The following is a 17,711-nucleotide window of genomic DNA, read 5'->3' as shown; positions in this document are numbered from 1 at the left end:
GTGACGCTTCTATTTATACGAAAAAAAAAGAAATGTATGATGCATTATAAGCGCATTGAAAAATTAATGGAAACATCAAAACTGATAACAGGCTTCTTTTATCACGCTGATTAATTTTTCTCGTGTTTTCTTTCCTTGATGTTTCGTAGATTAAACGTACGGTAAATAAATTGCATTACGTGTATGAAAATTCTCGTTCAATAGCAAAATCTCATTCTGCGTGGCTGCCAAGAACAATCGTCCACGACAACTCGAATTGAAATACAATAACAGGTCTGAGAGCACTGAAAGAGCTTTTTCACCCGAGTGTCATTGTGTCCTAGCTTTCGTGTACAAAAAAAAAAAGAAGAAAGTAACAATAAACGCTTGACTATCCGATCGAAAGAGTTCGACAGTCTCTTCGTTATCTCTGTTCGTGCTTATCGACAACGCGATCAAGGGCTGACATCAAGGGGGATGTTCCGCCTTTCATTTTGTCCTCATTCGGGGTGGCAGGCTAAAATCGGATGAACCACTCGAATGGGTATAAATTTAAGGAGAACGACGCTCCGTGGAATTGAAATCCTGGTTCTGTTCGTGGAAAAAGGGAACCGGTGTTTCGGTGTGACACGAAATACGACCAATTATCGGCTAATCGAGCTCTCCTCTTGAATCAGAAGTTTTAACAAGTTTTCAATGGGAATGTAACCGATATTAATTTGGGTAATAAAATCGCCTGTTGCACATTTTCAAAGAGCTCTTTTGTTACTTTTTCATTATTAAAATAAATTAACTAGAAATTGTACAACAAAATCTATAAAAAATATTTACTAAACCTATTGTAATTCTAAATTCATTTAAAAATAGTATTATGCGTTAATATTAAAAACGATTACAGATGAATAAATAGATATCTAAAGTTTAATAAAATCTATTTAAACGATCGACTTACCTCGTAAGATAGCGTGAGCGCGGTTTTCTCTTGCTTCAGCTGTTCAGCCCTGTGCTTGTGTTGCAACAACCCCCGTGACGTCTCCTCCATCCTGAAACAAATCGTATTCACTTGAAGGAGCAGTCCAATTTTAATTCACGTTGAAAAAGATTCGAATTGAACGAGCCCCGTGAACCATTCGCTTCAATCTCTTTAAGAGAACTGCTCGTACCGTTGTTATGCACGTTCGGGTAGCTTCTAGCACGTTAATTCTACCGTGAAATATTAATACTTCAGAATTCAGTATGACCGAGTTGGGATTGAAGTGCTCATCGAATAAATAAAATTCATGAAGAAAAAAAAAAGATAATTATTTACAAGTGCCAGGGTAGCAATGGGTAGAATAGACAGCAGAAAAACAAGTAAAATATAAAAATGCAATCAACATCATGATTCATTAGTAGTAATGATTCCTTGCCTCATTAATTTTCATTTTTAAAATAAAATTCTTTTCACGGTACGTTTAAAAGAAGCGCAGAATAAACCAACGAAATTTCATCCCCCCAGTTTAGAAAGCAACCCCTGTTTAACGATTCAGAGTGTACATAGAAGTTTATCTACAAGAGAACACGATTACAAGCGGAATGATAAAATCGGTGGAAAGAAATCGTGACCCTTGGCTCGGCGGTGATTCGATTATCCGTTTCTTCGGAGCGTGCGAGCTGATTCGCGCGTGTCGCTCGCGGACCAACGGTGCTGCTCGACAAATTTCTTCATGCGCACGCTCCGCGGGCTTAATGATCTGATTAGAGATACAAGAGGGTTCCACGGGCTGAGATATGAAGCCGATTTAAGCTTTTCGAGGGAGACAAACCGACCGAGGGATTTCCTCCAACGCCTGGCAACACCCTCTTCCTTCCCCGCCACGCTTCCTTTTCGTCCTTCCAAACTTTCAAACTAACTGCGTTCTTCTGAGGGGCAGCGTCCAATTGTTTTCTATCGCGAAAGCCATCTGCAGGAACGCGGAAGGCTTTAATGAAGATTAATTGCTAATTACTCGATGCCAAAGTTCATCGCTCCTCTTTGTCGACCCTTCTCGAGGAGGGAGAATCATTTTTCTCTTTGATTTGTGCTTTCGATCATTGACAGCGAGAGATTTCTATGGTTTCTCGTTTAAAATTTTAAAGAAATGTTTTTTCGTTATAAGTCTCATGGGGGATTCGTTTGTGTACATATCGGATCGTGAAAAGAAACCCCGCGAGTAAGTTGACTGTCCCGTCGCGCTCAGGCTCCTCCTCGATCGTGTATATTCGAAAAGTTCGAGGATGTTAATCGGCTTAAAACTCTGCTCGTTAAAGTTTCCAGTTTACTTTAACTCTTAATACGCTCTCAAAACGATTATGAAAATGATCTTCGACGGATCGAAACATCCGAACGGCTTTAACCAAAGATAAACCATCCACCTTTATTAACGCGCCAGTAAAGGGTGACATTATTTCGCGTCTCCTCTTCCTTATCCTGTTATCCTACATCCTTCGTTACTTTTTCTCCCGCTTTGTTTCCACCTCGTTTACTTAACGTTTAACGGAGCTTTCCGCGGGCGAAAGTTGAACGATGAAGTTAAAAATGTATTATTAAATAATGGTGAAATATGAACCGTGTAAACGTTAGAAAGTTTCTTTATAAATCTGACTCTAAAATATTTTGATTTTGATCGAATTTTAAATAACAATTGAGTTTGTAGTACGACGAGATCTTGTTTCTTTTATAAACATAATGTAATAATTCATGGGATTTGAAAGTAACCCCGTAACCTTCTTCATTAGAGTTTTAGCCTGCGGCAGATTGCAGTTGCGAAAGTAAGGGAGGAATTTCAACGGTGATTCCGTGTAACTTATCAACTGGGGTGCCATTTCAGGCGCCAGGCTTAAGAACAATGCTCCGCAAACAGTAATTATAAGTGCAAACAGAAGAGCGATTGTCACCGGGGCAGTCATACGATGAATAATCAAGTTTGCCGTCCTTCTGTAAGGGTTCACTTCGCACATTGTCCCTTCATCTTCTTCGAAGATATCGCCTGGATTTCCATCGAACGTTTAATCTTTAGAAACTTCCAACAGAATCGTTGAAAGTTATCTTAGATTCTCAGAATTATAATTATAATTGTGCCAAATTTTTAATTTTGAAGTTGAAAAATTATAAAAGTATCAAACATTAGATAATTACAAATTGTTACAATAAACTTTGTAAAGCTAAATTTCAAATAAAATTAAATTTCACTTTCAAATCTAACTTTAAATAAAAAAACTTATCTTGGAATTTACATTCTCCCTTTCAAACTCCGCCAACAACAATACCACCGATCACTCCTGTTCAGAATCTCTTCCTACCACCGCGCAAAGTACTACTTGCGTTAATTAAATCCAAAACAAATCCCATTCTCGGTTCCCTTTCTTGAAAGGTCGCCAACTTTTTTTCCCAAGCAACGTCCACGGAAAAACGTGTTCGAATCGCGATAAAAAAAGGCGAAGCAGCAAGCGGGAGACAATACAGGAAAGGCCGTATTGTTCCCCTCTTTCCGGCTGTTCTACGACAACCGAGCGGAAGATGATTATCGTTTAATGAAAGTCCAGCAACGTGGTTCCGCGTGTAATTCGGCACACCGTGTTCCTGGATCATTATAATCGAGTTTGCGAGGCAATTGCCGTAAATCACGAGGAACGGCTGCTCGCTGCCATACGTTTCTGTCTGTGATAGAAACTGCGGATGGCTCTCGACGATCACCAGGATGAGGTGGAGAAAGGAAGAAAGTTTTGGAACTATGATTGAGACCGTGTTTATCGACTTATATTTCAGAATTATTGACCATTGACTTATAACAAACTTAATTTAAATAGAAAGTCCAAATCCAATCTATTTCTATTCTTCAGCCGAAATAACCACGACCATTTTGAAAATTTCGATGGAATTCACCGAAAGCTTTCTACATCCTCTAACCTGGGTATTTTCCTATATTTTAACAAAGAGTGGTTTCTACTTCGACGAGAGACACTGCGAATTTCATTAAAATCTATACGGTACACGCTGTACAGAGTGTTCTACGTTGTCCGGTGCACTTTACGCAAAAAAGTGAATAAAATGCGGCAAAGTGGAAAGAGGGTTGACCCAGCAGAATGTAATCTGCCCGGGGCACTATTGTATTCGAGTGCAGAAGCGGCAGTAATTGCCAACGTGCCGTGCTTTGTCGAGAATTGATCAAGAGGTTCCGTACGTTCTATTCCCCTTCTACTCTTAACCGCAAACTTCTTCTTTCAAGGACAGAAAACATTCTCGTAGGACCATTAATCTCGTTTTCGTGAATCGAGTTGGATCCTGGGTATTTTTCAACCTGGAACAACTACCGGGGAAGATGTATTGTTACAAGACGAGAATTCGCTGCTGCTTCCCGAGCATCGCCGATTCTCTCTCTGTCGCGATAAATTGGAAAACTGTTCGATTACTTTGTCTTCTATTCATGCTGAAACGAGAATCGGTTTACCCGAGATATTCATGTGACAAAACGAGATTTATGGAAACGTTACCTATGGGGAGAATTCATTGAAATTTAAGAATAATATTTTTTAATAACACTTGTATTAAAAATTAATATTCTTAGATTAAAAAATAGCTTACAATATTTTAGAAGAGAAGAAGATTAAATAGGTTGAAGGGGAATTATTCAAGTAGCATTAATCAACGTTACCTATGACTAAAATTTATTGAACCTTATGAATATTTTTTAATAATAATTGCATTAAAAATTAATATTCTTTGATTAAAAAACAGTTTAAAATATTTTAGAAGAGAGAAGGATTGGACAGGTTGAAGGAGAATTGTTCAAGTGGTTTTAATCAGCGTTTGTTTGATGCTTTTACTACTACGCCTGACATATGGTTTACTCGTACTACTTGCGCTCGCGTTTAGCACCGCAGTGAAAGTAGTCACGTATAGTCAGACACACTAATAAAACTCTGCTGATTAAGAATACGAATAGCTTTCAAACTATTATTCTACATTATTAATACAATAATAATATTCCTTAAAAATTATTTTTTCTTTTCTTTTTCATAATTATTTGATTACTTTAGAGTCGAAGCATCACCAATTACGGACAGTTTGTTTATTACTCCCTGTTACTAGTTAAATATTTATAAGACTCGGACCACGTGATTCAATAATATATATTCCGGGATGCCTGTTTATTTTAGCCCAGGTCTGCGTTTGCATAACTCACGTGTGCCTCAACGTACGTGTCTCTCTATCGCTCGCGTGCGATCTAACGTGTAAACAATAATTACCCACGCTCGAGTCTCGCCGGGAGGATTTCTTTTTCGAGGAGGAGAAAAACATTGGAAGAAGTCTAATCGCGTGTCGCGACGAAAGAAATGCGAACGGGGGTGTGACCAGCCGGATCGTTTTGCAAATTAGTTGCACGCTTCGTATATCAGGGACGACCAGACGTTGAAATGGTTCTGGTAACAGGAAGGGGTTGATATTGATTTACATAGAAGTATTTAACAATTTTGTAAAAAACTTAAGATTTAATGAAAACATTTCAGTAATTATTATAGAAAATATCAGGGACGTGGAGATGATATTAATTATAATAAAATGTAAAGTTGTATTTTACTTTTACTGAATTTCCTATACTATTATAACTCTTTGTATAAAACGGAGAACAGATTTAAAATCTTGTCAGTAATGAAAGGGTTGTTAATGAATAAAGTTTTATTTCACAAAGAACGAAACGCGATAAATTTATTTGACGTCGAAAAGAGTTGAAACCGTTTACACAGTTAGTTTGCTAAATCGTAAGTCTGGAAGCAAACGGTTCTTTGTTGGACAAACCGTAGCGAACTCTCTATTTTTGCCAAACAGCCCTTTTATATTGTTCTCGGGGGTATCCGGCGACCAATCGTCCTTTCCCTCGAGCTGTACATTGGGTTTTATTACTCTTGTCTCAGAGGAAAGTAGCGACTATAATGTTTTATTCTCTTGCCTTCAGTTGATCTTCATTTTTATCTCGCAACACTCATGAAATTACTTCTACTCATTTTTTTTTTTTTTTATTTACTTTCATCAAATTATTATTCATAAAACCATAATCGTCCTTAGAAGCGAAAGGGTTGAGCAAACAATACTAAGCAGATAAGTTTGATCCAGTTTCCCTAAGGAAGGACCGTCGAAGCTTAGGGAACTTTCGAACGTAAGAAGCCGTTCGTTTCTAACAGCCGTACAAGTGCATAATTTGTTTATGACTCGCAGAAACTGTCTGAAATATAGGGTAACGTGTCTCGTAATGCATTCATACGGATTGCAGAGGGGCGACGTTCTGCTGACAGCATAGACAAACGCGGTTTGTGGGACGAGGGTAAACCTTCTCTTAGAAGGTGATAGTAAAGGTTCGATGACAAACAAGATTGGATGAATAGTGGTGACGCGATAATGGCTGGTTTATAAAGCGACATCGAGTTTTATGACACGCACCAAGTATACACCTGTTCAGAGAAAACCGAGCCCTTTGATCTGTTCGCTTGATAATTTGAACACGAACAAAATTTATTCAGATATGAAATATATCATTTTTATAACCAATTTAATATGTTTGTCATTTATCTTTGTAAAGAATAGATATATTTTTCTGTAAGTAGTAAAATGTTCATGTTGTGAAAAGGGGAAAGACATGACGTGTGAAATAAAATTACTTTCGTGATGTATGGGAATCGATGGTTTATCTTTTTGATACGTTCGTTGAAGGGCGATAATAATCGAGCGAAGCTCGCACGATTGTTTTCCCACGGAGGCTTCCTTTATCGAATCGAATCGAATCGCACCAGTATCGATGGGGTCCTGTTAGGAAACACGAAATCTACCCCAATTTTCGATCTACCAAACGTTTGATTATCCTCGCTTATGACAGTTTCGATCAAAGAGAACTGATATCCCTGAAAACTGACTCTGTTCCATCGAAATTACCAATAACAATTGCACGCGATGTTTTCATCCCTCAATTTACAACCCTCCTCAATCTTTATACTTTTATTCTACTAATTGTAATAATTATTAAAATTCAACAAAAATCCTGATATTTTCCTGTATCGAATCAACGATTCCATTTATCCGGAAAGTTAGTTGAAATATGCGCATCAAGCAATTAACAATCACACCGATCGCTTCCCACCACTAATATCTATCCGAACCTCTCTTTCACGCAGGAAGCCAGCAGCAATGTCAAACAAACCACTCCGGCCCCGGTCGCATCGAGTTAAACCCCAAATCCACCATAGTGGCTAATAATACAACCCCCGCGAACTGACCACCGTGCAATATTCCTTTTGCGTGACCGATCTCGTGAAAGCGGGTTTAATTAACGGAGAAACCGCGCGTCACGCACGATTCCTGGATCCGGCAACTCGAAGCCGTCTCGATCATCGTTTCGAAAGCCGCTCGTCACTCGATCCTACGCCGCAATGCGTTTACGAGCGACAAAAGCGGACAAAGAGAAGGAAGGACCTTCGTTCCGTCGATCGTAAAACGCGTAATAAACGGGCACCGTGTATCTGCTGGTTAATACAATGAGACGGTAACCACGCTTAACAGGCACTCGTAAAACTGTGCTCGGTGAAATAAATTGAACACGGCCAGCCTCGTCATACAGGCTCGATTTCGCGAAAAGCAATAACGCTTCGAACGTGAAGCGGGAACAGAAACGGTTCCATTCGATTCCATTCGATTCGTAACGCGACGGGCTCGTGATTAAATTTTTCATCGGTTGTTAGGCTCATTTTGAAAAAAAAGTGATTACGATGAAAAGCGTCGCGACTGAAATAATGAAACAAATTGAGATGACTTTTTTTTTACACAAATTACCTGATAAAATAAATTAAGAGAGTTTATACGATAAACAGATCAAATGGAAATCAAATTTAAACCACGGGAAATCAGATTGTATTTAACAGAAATCGACAAAGCGAAATTACGCGGATATCAAACGAACTTCCAAAATTTTCACGGAAAATTGGTTGTTCGCGAGGCATGAATTTCAACGACAGGTTCAACGGACACCGAAAATTTCGCTCGATGGCTAAACGTTTTAACGGCACGCGCGCCTACCTACATTATATTTCACGATATAATTACAACGAAGATTCGCAATTACCCGGAAAAATGAAAAGTGTCCGCAGGAAATAGCAGTTAATTCGACGTTAATGGTCGTCGACACGGCGAGCGGTCATAATTTTCGTGGCAATTTTCGATCGTTACCATCGAAATTGCCATTTCCACACGGACTTTGCAATTGAATAATTTTCGCCTATCATTTCCGTCTTGTCACGAATTTCGGCCTGACCCGACGTATTTCAGCGAATCGGAAATCTACGTAGATGGAAATTTCACAGCGTAATTCCCTCGGTGAACTTTCGATTTTCACCTGTCATTCACCAACGAAACAGCTCTCCCTCGTTTTCTAGGTGTAATATCGTGCGTTTTACGAGCAACGTTCGGCGTTGTTCGTCGTTTGCATTTCAAATGTACACGACAGAGGTACGACGATGATTTGCGGCGACTAGAAAGCTGGAACACTTGGCGCGATTGCGTCAACTTTTCAACCTTCCACCGCTCGAAGAACAAGCAATTTTTCTTTGAACCCTTCAACCGAGCAACCAGTGTGTTTAGTTAGAAATAAAAATTTAAAAAAATACAGTTGAATTTTACGAAAGGGTTACTGAAAAATGCAGTCTACGCAAAAACGAGAAGAATACGAGCCAACACAGCAGACAAATACCAGTGGAAAAACTAAAATAGTAAGAAATCGAGGAAAAACGAACGAAGGAAACAGACAGCTGTAGCGTAAAGAAGAGAGTAAAGAAAGGCGAGTAGGTGAGAGCAAAAAGGTAGAAGGTGTAAAAAAGAACGAAAACTCTCTGTAAGAGTACAAAGAACGAGAGAAAAAGCGCGCTGAAAGGGAGTTTGTTCACGACAGAAGTGTATTAAACGGACCCAGCTGTTGCAAGCTGGTGTTATTTCGCGGATAAGCTGGCGCCATTTACCAGACGATCGAAAGTTAAAAAGTTTACCCGCACAATTACGCTATTGAACGTGCATTAATTCGCGAGAATGAAGATGGAAATGTGCATCATGGCTCCCCTATGGCGACAGCGTGCAATGACATTCCATGCAGCTTGTTCATAAATTGTAATCCTGCGCACGGTTCGCATTCAGCCGAGAAATTGTTGAAAATTTATTACCATCAATTCATGCGATTCTAATTAAAAAAAAAAATTTTATCGTCGAGGTGTTAAATATCTCCGTACAATACTAGAAAAACCTATCTAAGGAAAACGATTCTGGCCGAGTCTGGTTTCTCCTTAAACCCTTCAAACAAACGAGACCTGTTTTCCTCTCTCGCGTGAAATTCAATCTCGTTTCATCCCCTGATAAATAGCCCGAAGAAAAAGATAAAGCTTGCTCGTTTATGCGAGAGAAGCGAAAGGCGTGGAGAAGGTTTCCAAGCAGAACAAGCAAACACGCGATCCTTCTTGGATCCTTTTCAAGCCGGAGAAATCCTAATCATACCCTACCCTCGTCACGAATCGTTGCGTCGTTGGTCAAAAGGAAAAAGCCTTTCGAACGGGTTGAAGGATCAATCTATGCCGGCGTATGTTCCACCGGCAACGCAACGTATAACACGCTGTTGTTCCAGGAAGGAAGGGGAGACGAGGTGGCTCACGCACCACGTAACACGCAACCAGAATGCGTGTACACCGAGCGGACATTTTGTTTTAGAGAATATAACGCGACATGATGCATTACAACCGGCCGGATATACCGGCTGACGGTTTTCTGTCCTGAATGAATAATCGCCTCGGTTAACGCGACACGTCTGCCTATCCCTGCTGCTCTTCCCCTTGCACGTATCATTTTCTCCATATTTTTTCTTATTCGAACTGACTCGATCTTGGTGATATATTTCTTCTGTTACACAATCACTGTTAACAAATTATTCTTGATGATACGATAGAAAACTCTTGTGTCAATAATTGGATGCTTGCAAGAAAGCAAAATAGAAATTTTATTTGTAGCTGTGATAAAACGGCATAAATTTATCGGGTATAATGTTCCATTGGGACGTTCAGGTGAATTGAGACGAGGAGCAGAGGGATGTTCGCTTCCAAAGGGTGGCGCCGTTACCGCCGTCTGTAGACTGTCATTTCCGTCGGTAGCATGGCAGATATAACGGTCGTGTAGGGCTGTTATCGACTTTCCAGCAGATACCAGTCGCGATTGATCGTAATACATCTTTCATACTGCAATTTTCCACGAATCTCTGTTCTGAATTTACGATACGATGCAAAAATAAAAGATACGAGACACATATTTAATGGCATAGAATAAGGTAGCATTATGGGTACTAAAACACAAGTCAGATTTTATACGACTATATCAAACGATTCTTCATATCATTCACGTCTCTTGAACTATTTTATAATTACATCTGTTCCCAGGAATGCACTTTAATGATATGCATCGGAACATAGTAATTAATCGATGCAAGGAAACATCAGCGAAGATCCGCAGACTCGTTACGAATAAACTTCAGAACGCCCCCGGGGGAACTAAGTCCACGCGAATTCTCGAGCAATTTCAAGTTCGTCTAGCTGTTCTCCAAGTTTCGAACGGCATTTTAACGAGACGTCGTTCTATTAGACGTCTTCGTCTGCCGGCTATCATTGCCTGAGAGCTCCTCATTGAACGGTTTCATGTTTGTTAAGTGTTTCGCTAATTCCTTGGCCTTCGGATACGGATATCGTTGCCCGACAAAGTTTCCGGAAACATTTCCACCATCTACGATCTCTACTATTTCATGATAGATTCTCGGGAAAAAGTAATTGAGACACTGATACAATTCATCGTGCAAAATTCGTGCAAAAGTGTCAGTTGCAATACCAGCTAGCGAATAAACCGATCGACGTTACGTTATTGTCCGGCATGGCGCCAAGAAGTTTCTTGATAAAATTCAAACTTCCACGATATAACGCATACCATTCCGGTTTTCGAGGGTTATTGGCTGCAGAAGATACGATACCGGTGCCAAATGGGATTCGCGATAAAAATTCGTTTCACTAGCTGGGGATAGACATCGCAACAGACGATGCTTACAAGCCAGAAGATGGAGAAACTCGGAATACCCTCTTATCGGTGAAATTTCATCTACACTCCGTTACACGAGAAACGCGTCGTTCATTTCTACGCGAAGCCACCAGCAAATTAGAAAATACTTATTCAACGATATTGATTCGTGACTACGAAACAGATATCGAAAATCTTTCGCATCGTTAAAAGTTTAAGGGATGCATTTCGTATTCTCGGCTTCGTTGCACAATATTCCCCCCGGAAACAGCGTCGAAGAGTTACCCCGGCGTCTGATACATATTCCAAAAGGAATTGAACAAGAACACGCTCCAGCGTTCGGCTACAAAAACTCGAGGCTTTCGTGTGTCGAAGCTAGCCGAGCAGACGTTGTTAGAACACGTTAAACCGGAGCCACGGCATCTCTCCCCTCGGCGAGTCACGTCCAACGCATCTCGGCAATGGGACAGGGTCGATTCTGCAGGAGCGAGAGGGTTGCTCGTGGCATTCTGCCATCAGAGACGAGATGTTAGCGCATTGTGCGTGAAAACGACAAAAGCACCGATGCGCTTCTCACCGGGCCTCTGCTTCCTGCCACATAGACGCTCTTCCTGGATGGTCTTTACGCCTCGTGGAGCTACGAGGTTGCGCTTACACGATCGTTATGGTAATTTCCACGTCGCTTCAGAACGATTCGATGATCATCGATGTGCGTTCGATGTTCCATTTCTATGCACTTTGATTCTTAACTAATTAATGACCATTGTTGTCTCGACTGATCCCGGATATGAGAAATGTAATGATTGTATTTACGATAAGCTGAGTCGAGTATCGTCACTCGATGAAAATTTAATTAAAACGTTCGATAGCGGGAGAATTAAATTTCACCCGTTCACACGAGCCCCAAGCCGTTCACAGCGACGCTTCAATGTATTTTACACCGCACTTAATACTCCATTTAACACTTGCCTCGTATAATTGAACATGACTAATGAACTGCAGATAATTAAGCAATTATTCGATTCCCTCGAATCGTTACACTTAACCGCGTCGTTAATGGATTACAAATAGCAACGAGTAAATTTTTTCTGTTAGCAGTGATAAGAATGAAGAAATTAATCTTTTTAATCTTTTGTCGTAAGTTTTCACGTTATCGAATTATAAATTCCTAGTTACATCTCGTGGAGTGTAAAATAAGGAAATTTTAAGCAGTTCTTTATTGGATCTGGTGGTGGGAGAAATTAGAGGTGGTGAGTCGTTAACTAACTACCTGTTGGAATTTTTGATACAATTTCAATTTTACTATTCACTAGTGAATTTACTTTTCTAACGAAACTTACAATGTCTTATAATTTAACGTCACAGTTCCACCTCTCGATATCCACTGTAATATATCCGGCTGATGCCGTTTCCGGCGGTGAGATTTGTCATCGAGAAAGGTTCAATATGAAAGAATTATTATCGACCTCTTACCTTGGACCTATCATCCGTAACTGTTCCTATTCTACCATACACGTTCAAGGAACATAAGTTTTCAAAATCGACTATTTTATTTCTTTTTATTACGAATTTAATTGGTCCTCTTTATCTATATTTCCGATACAAGTTCATCGTCCTCAATGGGTTAAATATTAAAAAGGAAGAGGATAAAATGTTCATGATCTACGAATCGCAGCAAGCAGCAGCTGGAAGGGGTTGTAATCTCGGCTAGCTCGATACACCCTGATAATATATCCACGGGGTGACCAGCCCTTAGTCTCGTATACGTTATTGGAAGAATGCCAATATCGATGATTTACCATGAAATCCGCTAGTTATTGCGTGGGAAACGCGGTCTCATTATTTATACGTTATATCGCGCCGATACTTTTCCGGCGAGCTTGTACGGGAAATAAAGTGCTGTCTGCGGCTCGATGAAATAAGCGATTTTCGCAAACCCTGCCGCACACGGGGATGAAGAGGGTGCGACAACCGGGGAAGGGGGTTGAAGTAAAAGGAAGGAGAAATCGATGTCGAACAAGCGCCTCGAATTATTGCCGGATGTTTGGCAAACGCATCGATTTACAGGTCTGGTTTCTCTTTTCCTGCCCATCGATGGAAAGGTAAGTATCGTCCAAATAGACGCAAAAAGAGATTCCAAAAATTTCAAGAGATAAAGTCCGAAATGTAATTTAAAATTTTTGGGGAGAAATAATTGTCTATTATTATAAATTGACAGAATTTCTGTTACCAATTACAATGAAATTGATGAGCGCGATTGAAATTACTAAAGATTGAAATCAAATGTATCACCGCGCTGAAATATTTGCTTTCATTTTGTACTCGATCGCGATTTGTGTTCTATACGTTCGTATTTTTTCAATACCATCGATTCAGGTCTTTTTACAACACGCTAACGCCGTGTTTTAATTAAACCGAAATAAATTGCCCAAACACTTCAATCGCGATGGAGAAATTAAAAAAATAATTGATACGCCAGTGAAATCAGAACTAAATTGAATGATAATTTTCATTTCAATCGCGCTGCATCAAATTTTCAAATTTATTTCATGGAATATGTAACAGAAATTGAAATTCTATCAAAAGCGTAATATTGCACCGAATGGAATCGTATTTAGCGTGACGATAAAAATCTGTCGAAAATTTCATTACGTTGTTTGATAATTGGGTATAGAAACGATGAATTTCCTTACCTGGCCAGCTCTCTTTGGAGATGATGAACCCTGGAGCGTGCTCGTTCAGCTTCAGCCGTAGCCTCGCGTACACGAGCTTCGGCTTCCATTCGTTGTCGCCGTTCACGTTCCACATCTCGTTGCGTGGCCTCTCTCTGTAACAAACCAATCAATTCTTGCGTTAATTAAAGCAATAAAATGCCCCATATAAGAAAGTGTTTCGTTTAAAAAATCGATATTCAAAGAAATTATTTTGATATTCAAAGAAACGAGCGTTAGCTCCTCACCCCCATGAAAATTCAATCTTCATCGAATCGGTTCTCCCCATATCAAAAACGACCCACTGCCCCCCACAGCAATCACTAAGAACTCAAGTTCCTCGTTTCGTCTTTCAAGACCATTCATATTCTCATTGACGTATGCTAGCTCCCCTTTGTCATAATTTCTAATGCTTTCTCCACCCTCGGACTTCCACGATTTCATCCGGACAACGTTGACGGTTTTCAAGCTCAGACGAGCAGGAACGCGCGGATTTATTGCCACGGGTTACGTCCAACGGACGCGAAACGAATCGTAAAGAAAAGAAGCTTAACGAGGAAATAAAACATCGGCCAGGACTCTACTCGTCCTATTTACGATTCGCTCCCGGTTAGGATAAACGTTGATCTGCACCGATGACGGGCCTCCTTTCCTCGCTCCTACCTTCAGGCTACGTTATATCCGCTCCGGATTTGTCGCAGATTTCGATTTTATTTCCACGCTCGGGGATACAGTTTCCACGAACAATGTAAATCGTACGCAAATCGTTTACGTGGATACATAAATGGATTCGCGCACCAATGCTAGCTCGTTACAGAATTTTATAGTCATCGGTACGGTAGAATCAATTTTGGAGAATGGAAACAAATTGAATACATTTTATTCGGCTTTTGCGACAAATTGTACTCTGTGCTATTTGGGTTGTAATTTTGACGGTTGACAGGAGAATCACAATGCGAATTTATTGATATAAAGCAAAATTTTGAATTTTTAGTGGTACTTTCGTGGTTTTAATTTTGAAGGGTTTGTGAACAATATATGTTAGCTATCAAGTTTCAAAATTAAACAAAAGTCAATTAATATTGTCTGAAAATAATTCATCGATTTGAATTCCTCTTGAATTCTATGCTTCGTGATCTCTATCCAGAATGGAAAGAGGTCCAGGACACGCGGTGGATGTCGGACATTTTCTTGATTAAACCAAGATGCAAGCTCGAGCCGATCGAGCGGAACGATTCGCGTCAGGGAAGGGCAGAAAAAAAAGCCGGAAGAGAGAAGCTCGTCGATCTTCGAGGGAATCGGTGGGAGGAATTATTCATGAATTTAAATCGAAGCGTTGCACGGTACATTGATTGCACCCTTTCGATTCCGAACGTGGCTAGAACCGTCCTCCGGTCCTGCTTCGGCTGGAACTACTCTGCTCTGCCCTATCAATAATTGCGTTCGACCAATGTGCCGAAAGCAGTATTTCACGCGATTTAACTCGATCTGCCTCCCATTGCGCCTATCGTTGCCGATAATAAATCCTCCGCCATGGAAACTTGGAAAACGCACGGACCGTTTCCTGTCGATCGTTTCCACCTACGAAAAATGCTCGCTGAAAAAGATCGACAGAGCTAAATTCACAGTAAATGAATTTATTACGATCCTAAAATCGAAAGTTCTAAGAATTTGTAATTAAAAAGAATTGAAAATAAAAAGGAAATAAATTCTGAATTTTCTATAGGAAACAGTCGATTTTATCTACTTTTGTTTCAATTGTTTTTTTGTCTATCAGAGGAAGAAATCAATTCTACGGAATTCGAGAGAATTAAGAGCGGTGATGCTTAAAGTCGTTGAAATCAGGAGGAAAAAGAAGGTTGCGCTCTATTAAAGAGAGTCAGGTGAAAGACGTTTAGTCGAGGGTCCAAACGAAAGATATCGCGGAATACAATCTGGTAAAAGCCGACTGACCACTGCGTACCGGGCTTAAGGGATGGTCCGAGCGGATTTATGGAGCCTTAAATCCCGACGAACGTTCTCCACCCCGTCGTACTATTCTTCTTTTCGGGGGTTGCCTCTCGTCGCCCCGTAATACGATCTTGTCCTTCTTTTCCAGTTGCAAGTCAACGAAACGACCTCGGTACGAGGGCTTTCAGCAAGTTTAGCCTGTCTCGGGGTCACTTCCGACTTTCTAACTTTCCTCGACGAGGATTTAAATCGATATATTATTCATACGGAAACAGTGTTCTACCGAGGGATCTTTATTATGTCGTCTAAAGGAAAATAAAGCACCTTATTTATAAATATAAACTAGACGATGATATTTAAAGTGAAAATAATTCCTCATACGAAAGGGATGTTACTTTCTCGATTCGACACCCTTATACTACGAACTTTCTATCATTTAATCATTCGGTCAATTGATTCCAATTACATCCCTCCTCTCTTCGACTCATCAAAGTAATTGGATCTGAGTCATTACACATTACCTCGGAAAGATATGTCAAATACAGTAGCGATGTCCACGTGGAAAGGTTTAACACGTTTTTAAGGGGACAGTATTGGTTGCACAATGAGCAAGAAGGTAGGCACGTCGATCGATAACCGCACGTGAGTTTCATGCCAGACACGTGCGTCGGCTGAAAAATTCACGCTCTTAACAAGATTCAATGGCAATTCTTAGCGGCGCGGCGTATCCAAAGGATTCACCTATTGATTAACAAATGTTCCAACATCTTCTCTTTATCTCCTTCATGTATCGATTACGAACAACATGCGATCACACCTGTAACTGTCTGTGTTCAGAATTTATAGGGTGGAGAATCATTTCTTATTTTTATCAAGATATACTAAACGATTTAGAGTTCAAATCAGGCATGCAATGAAGATTCTCGTATGACAATTAAAAATGAAAATACAAATGCAAAGAAAATCTATGAAATAAATTTGGGAATCCGAAGAAGGGTGAAATTTGATTATCTCCGATTTGCAATAAATTGCAATTAAAATAATCATAAAGATTTGGCCATCTCACGCGGAAGAAGCCCTTACGAGGCCTTCCGTTCACCTCTTCCCATTAGTATTCCTAGTTTTTCGGCGACAGGAGTGCAGCGTCGGTTCAAAGTCCCCGGTGACTCAGTGGGACGCGCGTGCACGAGGAACGCGTGCGTTTTATTCAGGGCACGTGCGTGTCGAAGCTGCGAGAAAACCTCCTCTCTCTTTCTCATTCTCTCCTCTCGAGCCAATCGACGTTGCGGCGAGTTAGAAGGGGCCATCTTTCGACTGAGGGCTAGCTGATCGAGCGGCAAATAATTAATGAAGTCCGCGAACGATCTAGCATCGCTTTACCACTCTCCAGCATCCTGCCCAAGAGTGGTCTTAATAATTCAACGAACGGGCACATTCTCGTCCGCGATCGGATTTTCCAACTTACGATAGAGAAACGGGGAAAGTAAAAGCTGGAAAGTCAGGTGAGCGTTTCTGGAGCTAAGGGAGCGATAGTGGCTCGGTCACGTGCCGAATCGCGATAAATCTTGCACGCTTCGCACCTTCGCCGAGCGGAAGGGTGCCCCCGTGGGGATGTAAACGTTCGCTCGTCGCCTTATTACCAGCTACTACGTGGCAATTAACCGTCCTCGTAAAACGATGAAAGGAATACATCGTCAAAGTGGACATGTTATTGTTCGAGACTGATTTCAGATACGATTCCATAAGTACTGTACGAAGAAAACCTGCAATTTGTATAATTACGATTCCTAGGGTACAAAGGGTGGAACAATATTCAATCCTCCGGGTAGAAATCAGAAAAGTAACGAACACAGGGTAGGTATCAAAGGTAGCCAGGACAAACAATCGTGCCGTGGACACAACTGTGCAAACAGGATAATTAACACTTCTCAACCTCGATGTTACCGGTGCAACGTGCGAGTCATGTGTACTTT

General features: G+C 40.5%; 1 protein-coding gene across 12 annotated transcripts in view; it reads right to left on the bottom strand.

Moving 5' to 3' along the window:
* Positions 1-17,711, bottom strand: part of LOC117605661 (uncharacterized) — a 215,059-nt gene that overhangs the window by 10,726 nt on the left and 186,622 nt on the right. For all 12 annotated transcript variants that reach the window (XR_004581769.2, XM_034327232.2, XM_034327221.2 and 9 more), the window contains 2 exons: positions 13,771-13,904; positions 932-1,022 (listed from right to left, as the gene is read on the bottom strand). Coding sequence is in view for 11 of the 12 variants with exons in the window: in XM_034327232.2 (XP_034183123.2) it covers positions 932-1,022; positions 13,771-13,904 (225 nt within the window). In the remaining variant the exon portion in view is untranslated. The remainder of the gene's footprint in view (positions 1-931; positions 1,023-13,770; positions 13,905-17,711) is intronic.

The sequence above is a fragment of the Osmia lignaria genome, chromosome 14 (assembly GCF_051020975.1).
Source record: "Osmia lignaria lignaria isolate PbOS001 chromosome 14, iyOsmLign1, whole genome shotgun sequence".
Classification (NCBI taxonomy): Eukaryota; Metazoa; Arthropoda; class Insecta; order Hymenoptera; family Megachilidae; genus Osmia; species Osmia lignaria.
Note: the sequence above shows the minus strand (reverse complement) of the source record. Positions and strands in the feature narration are given on the sequence as shown.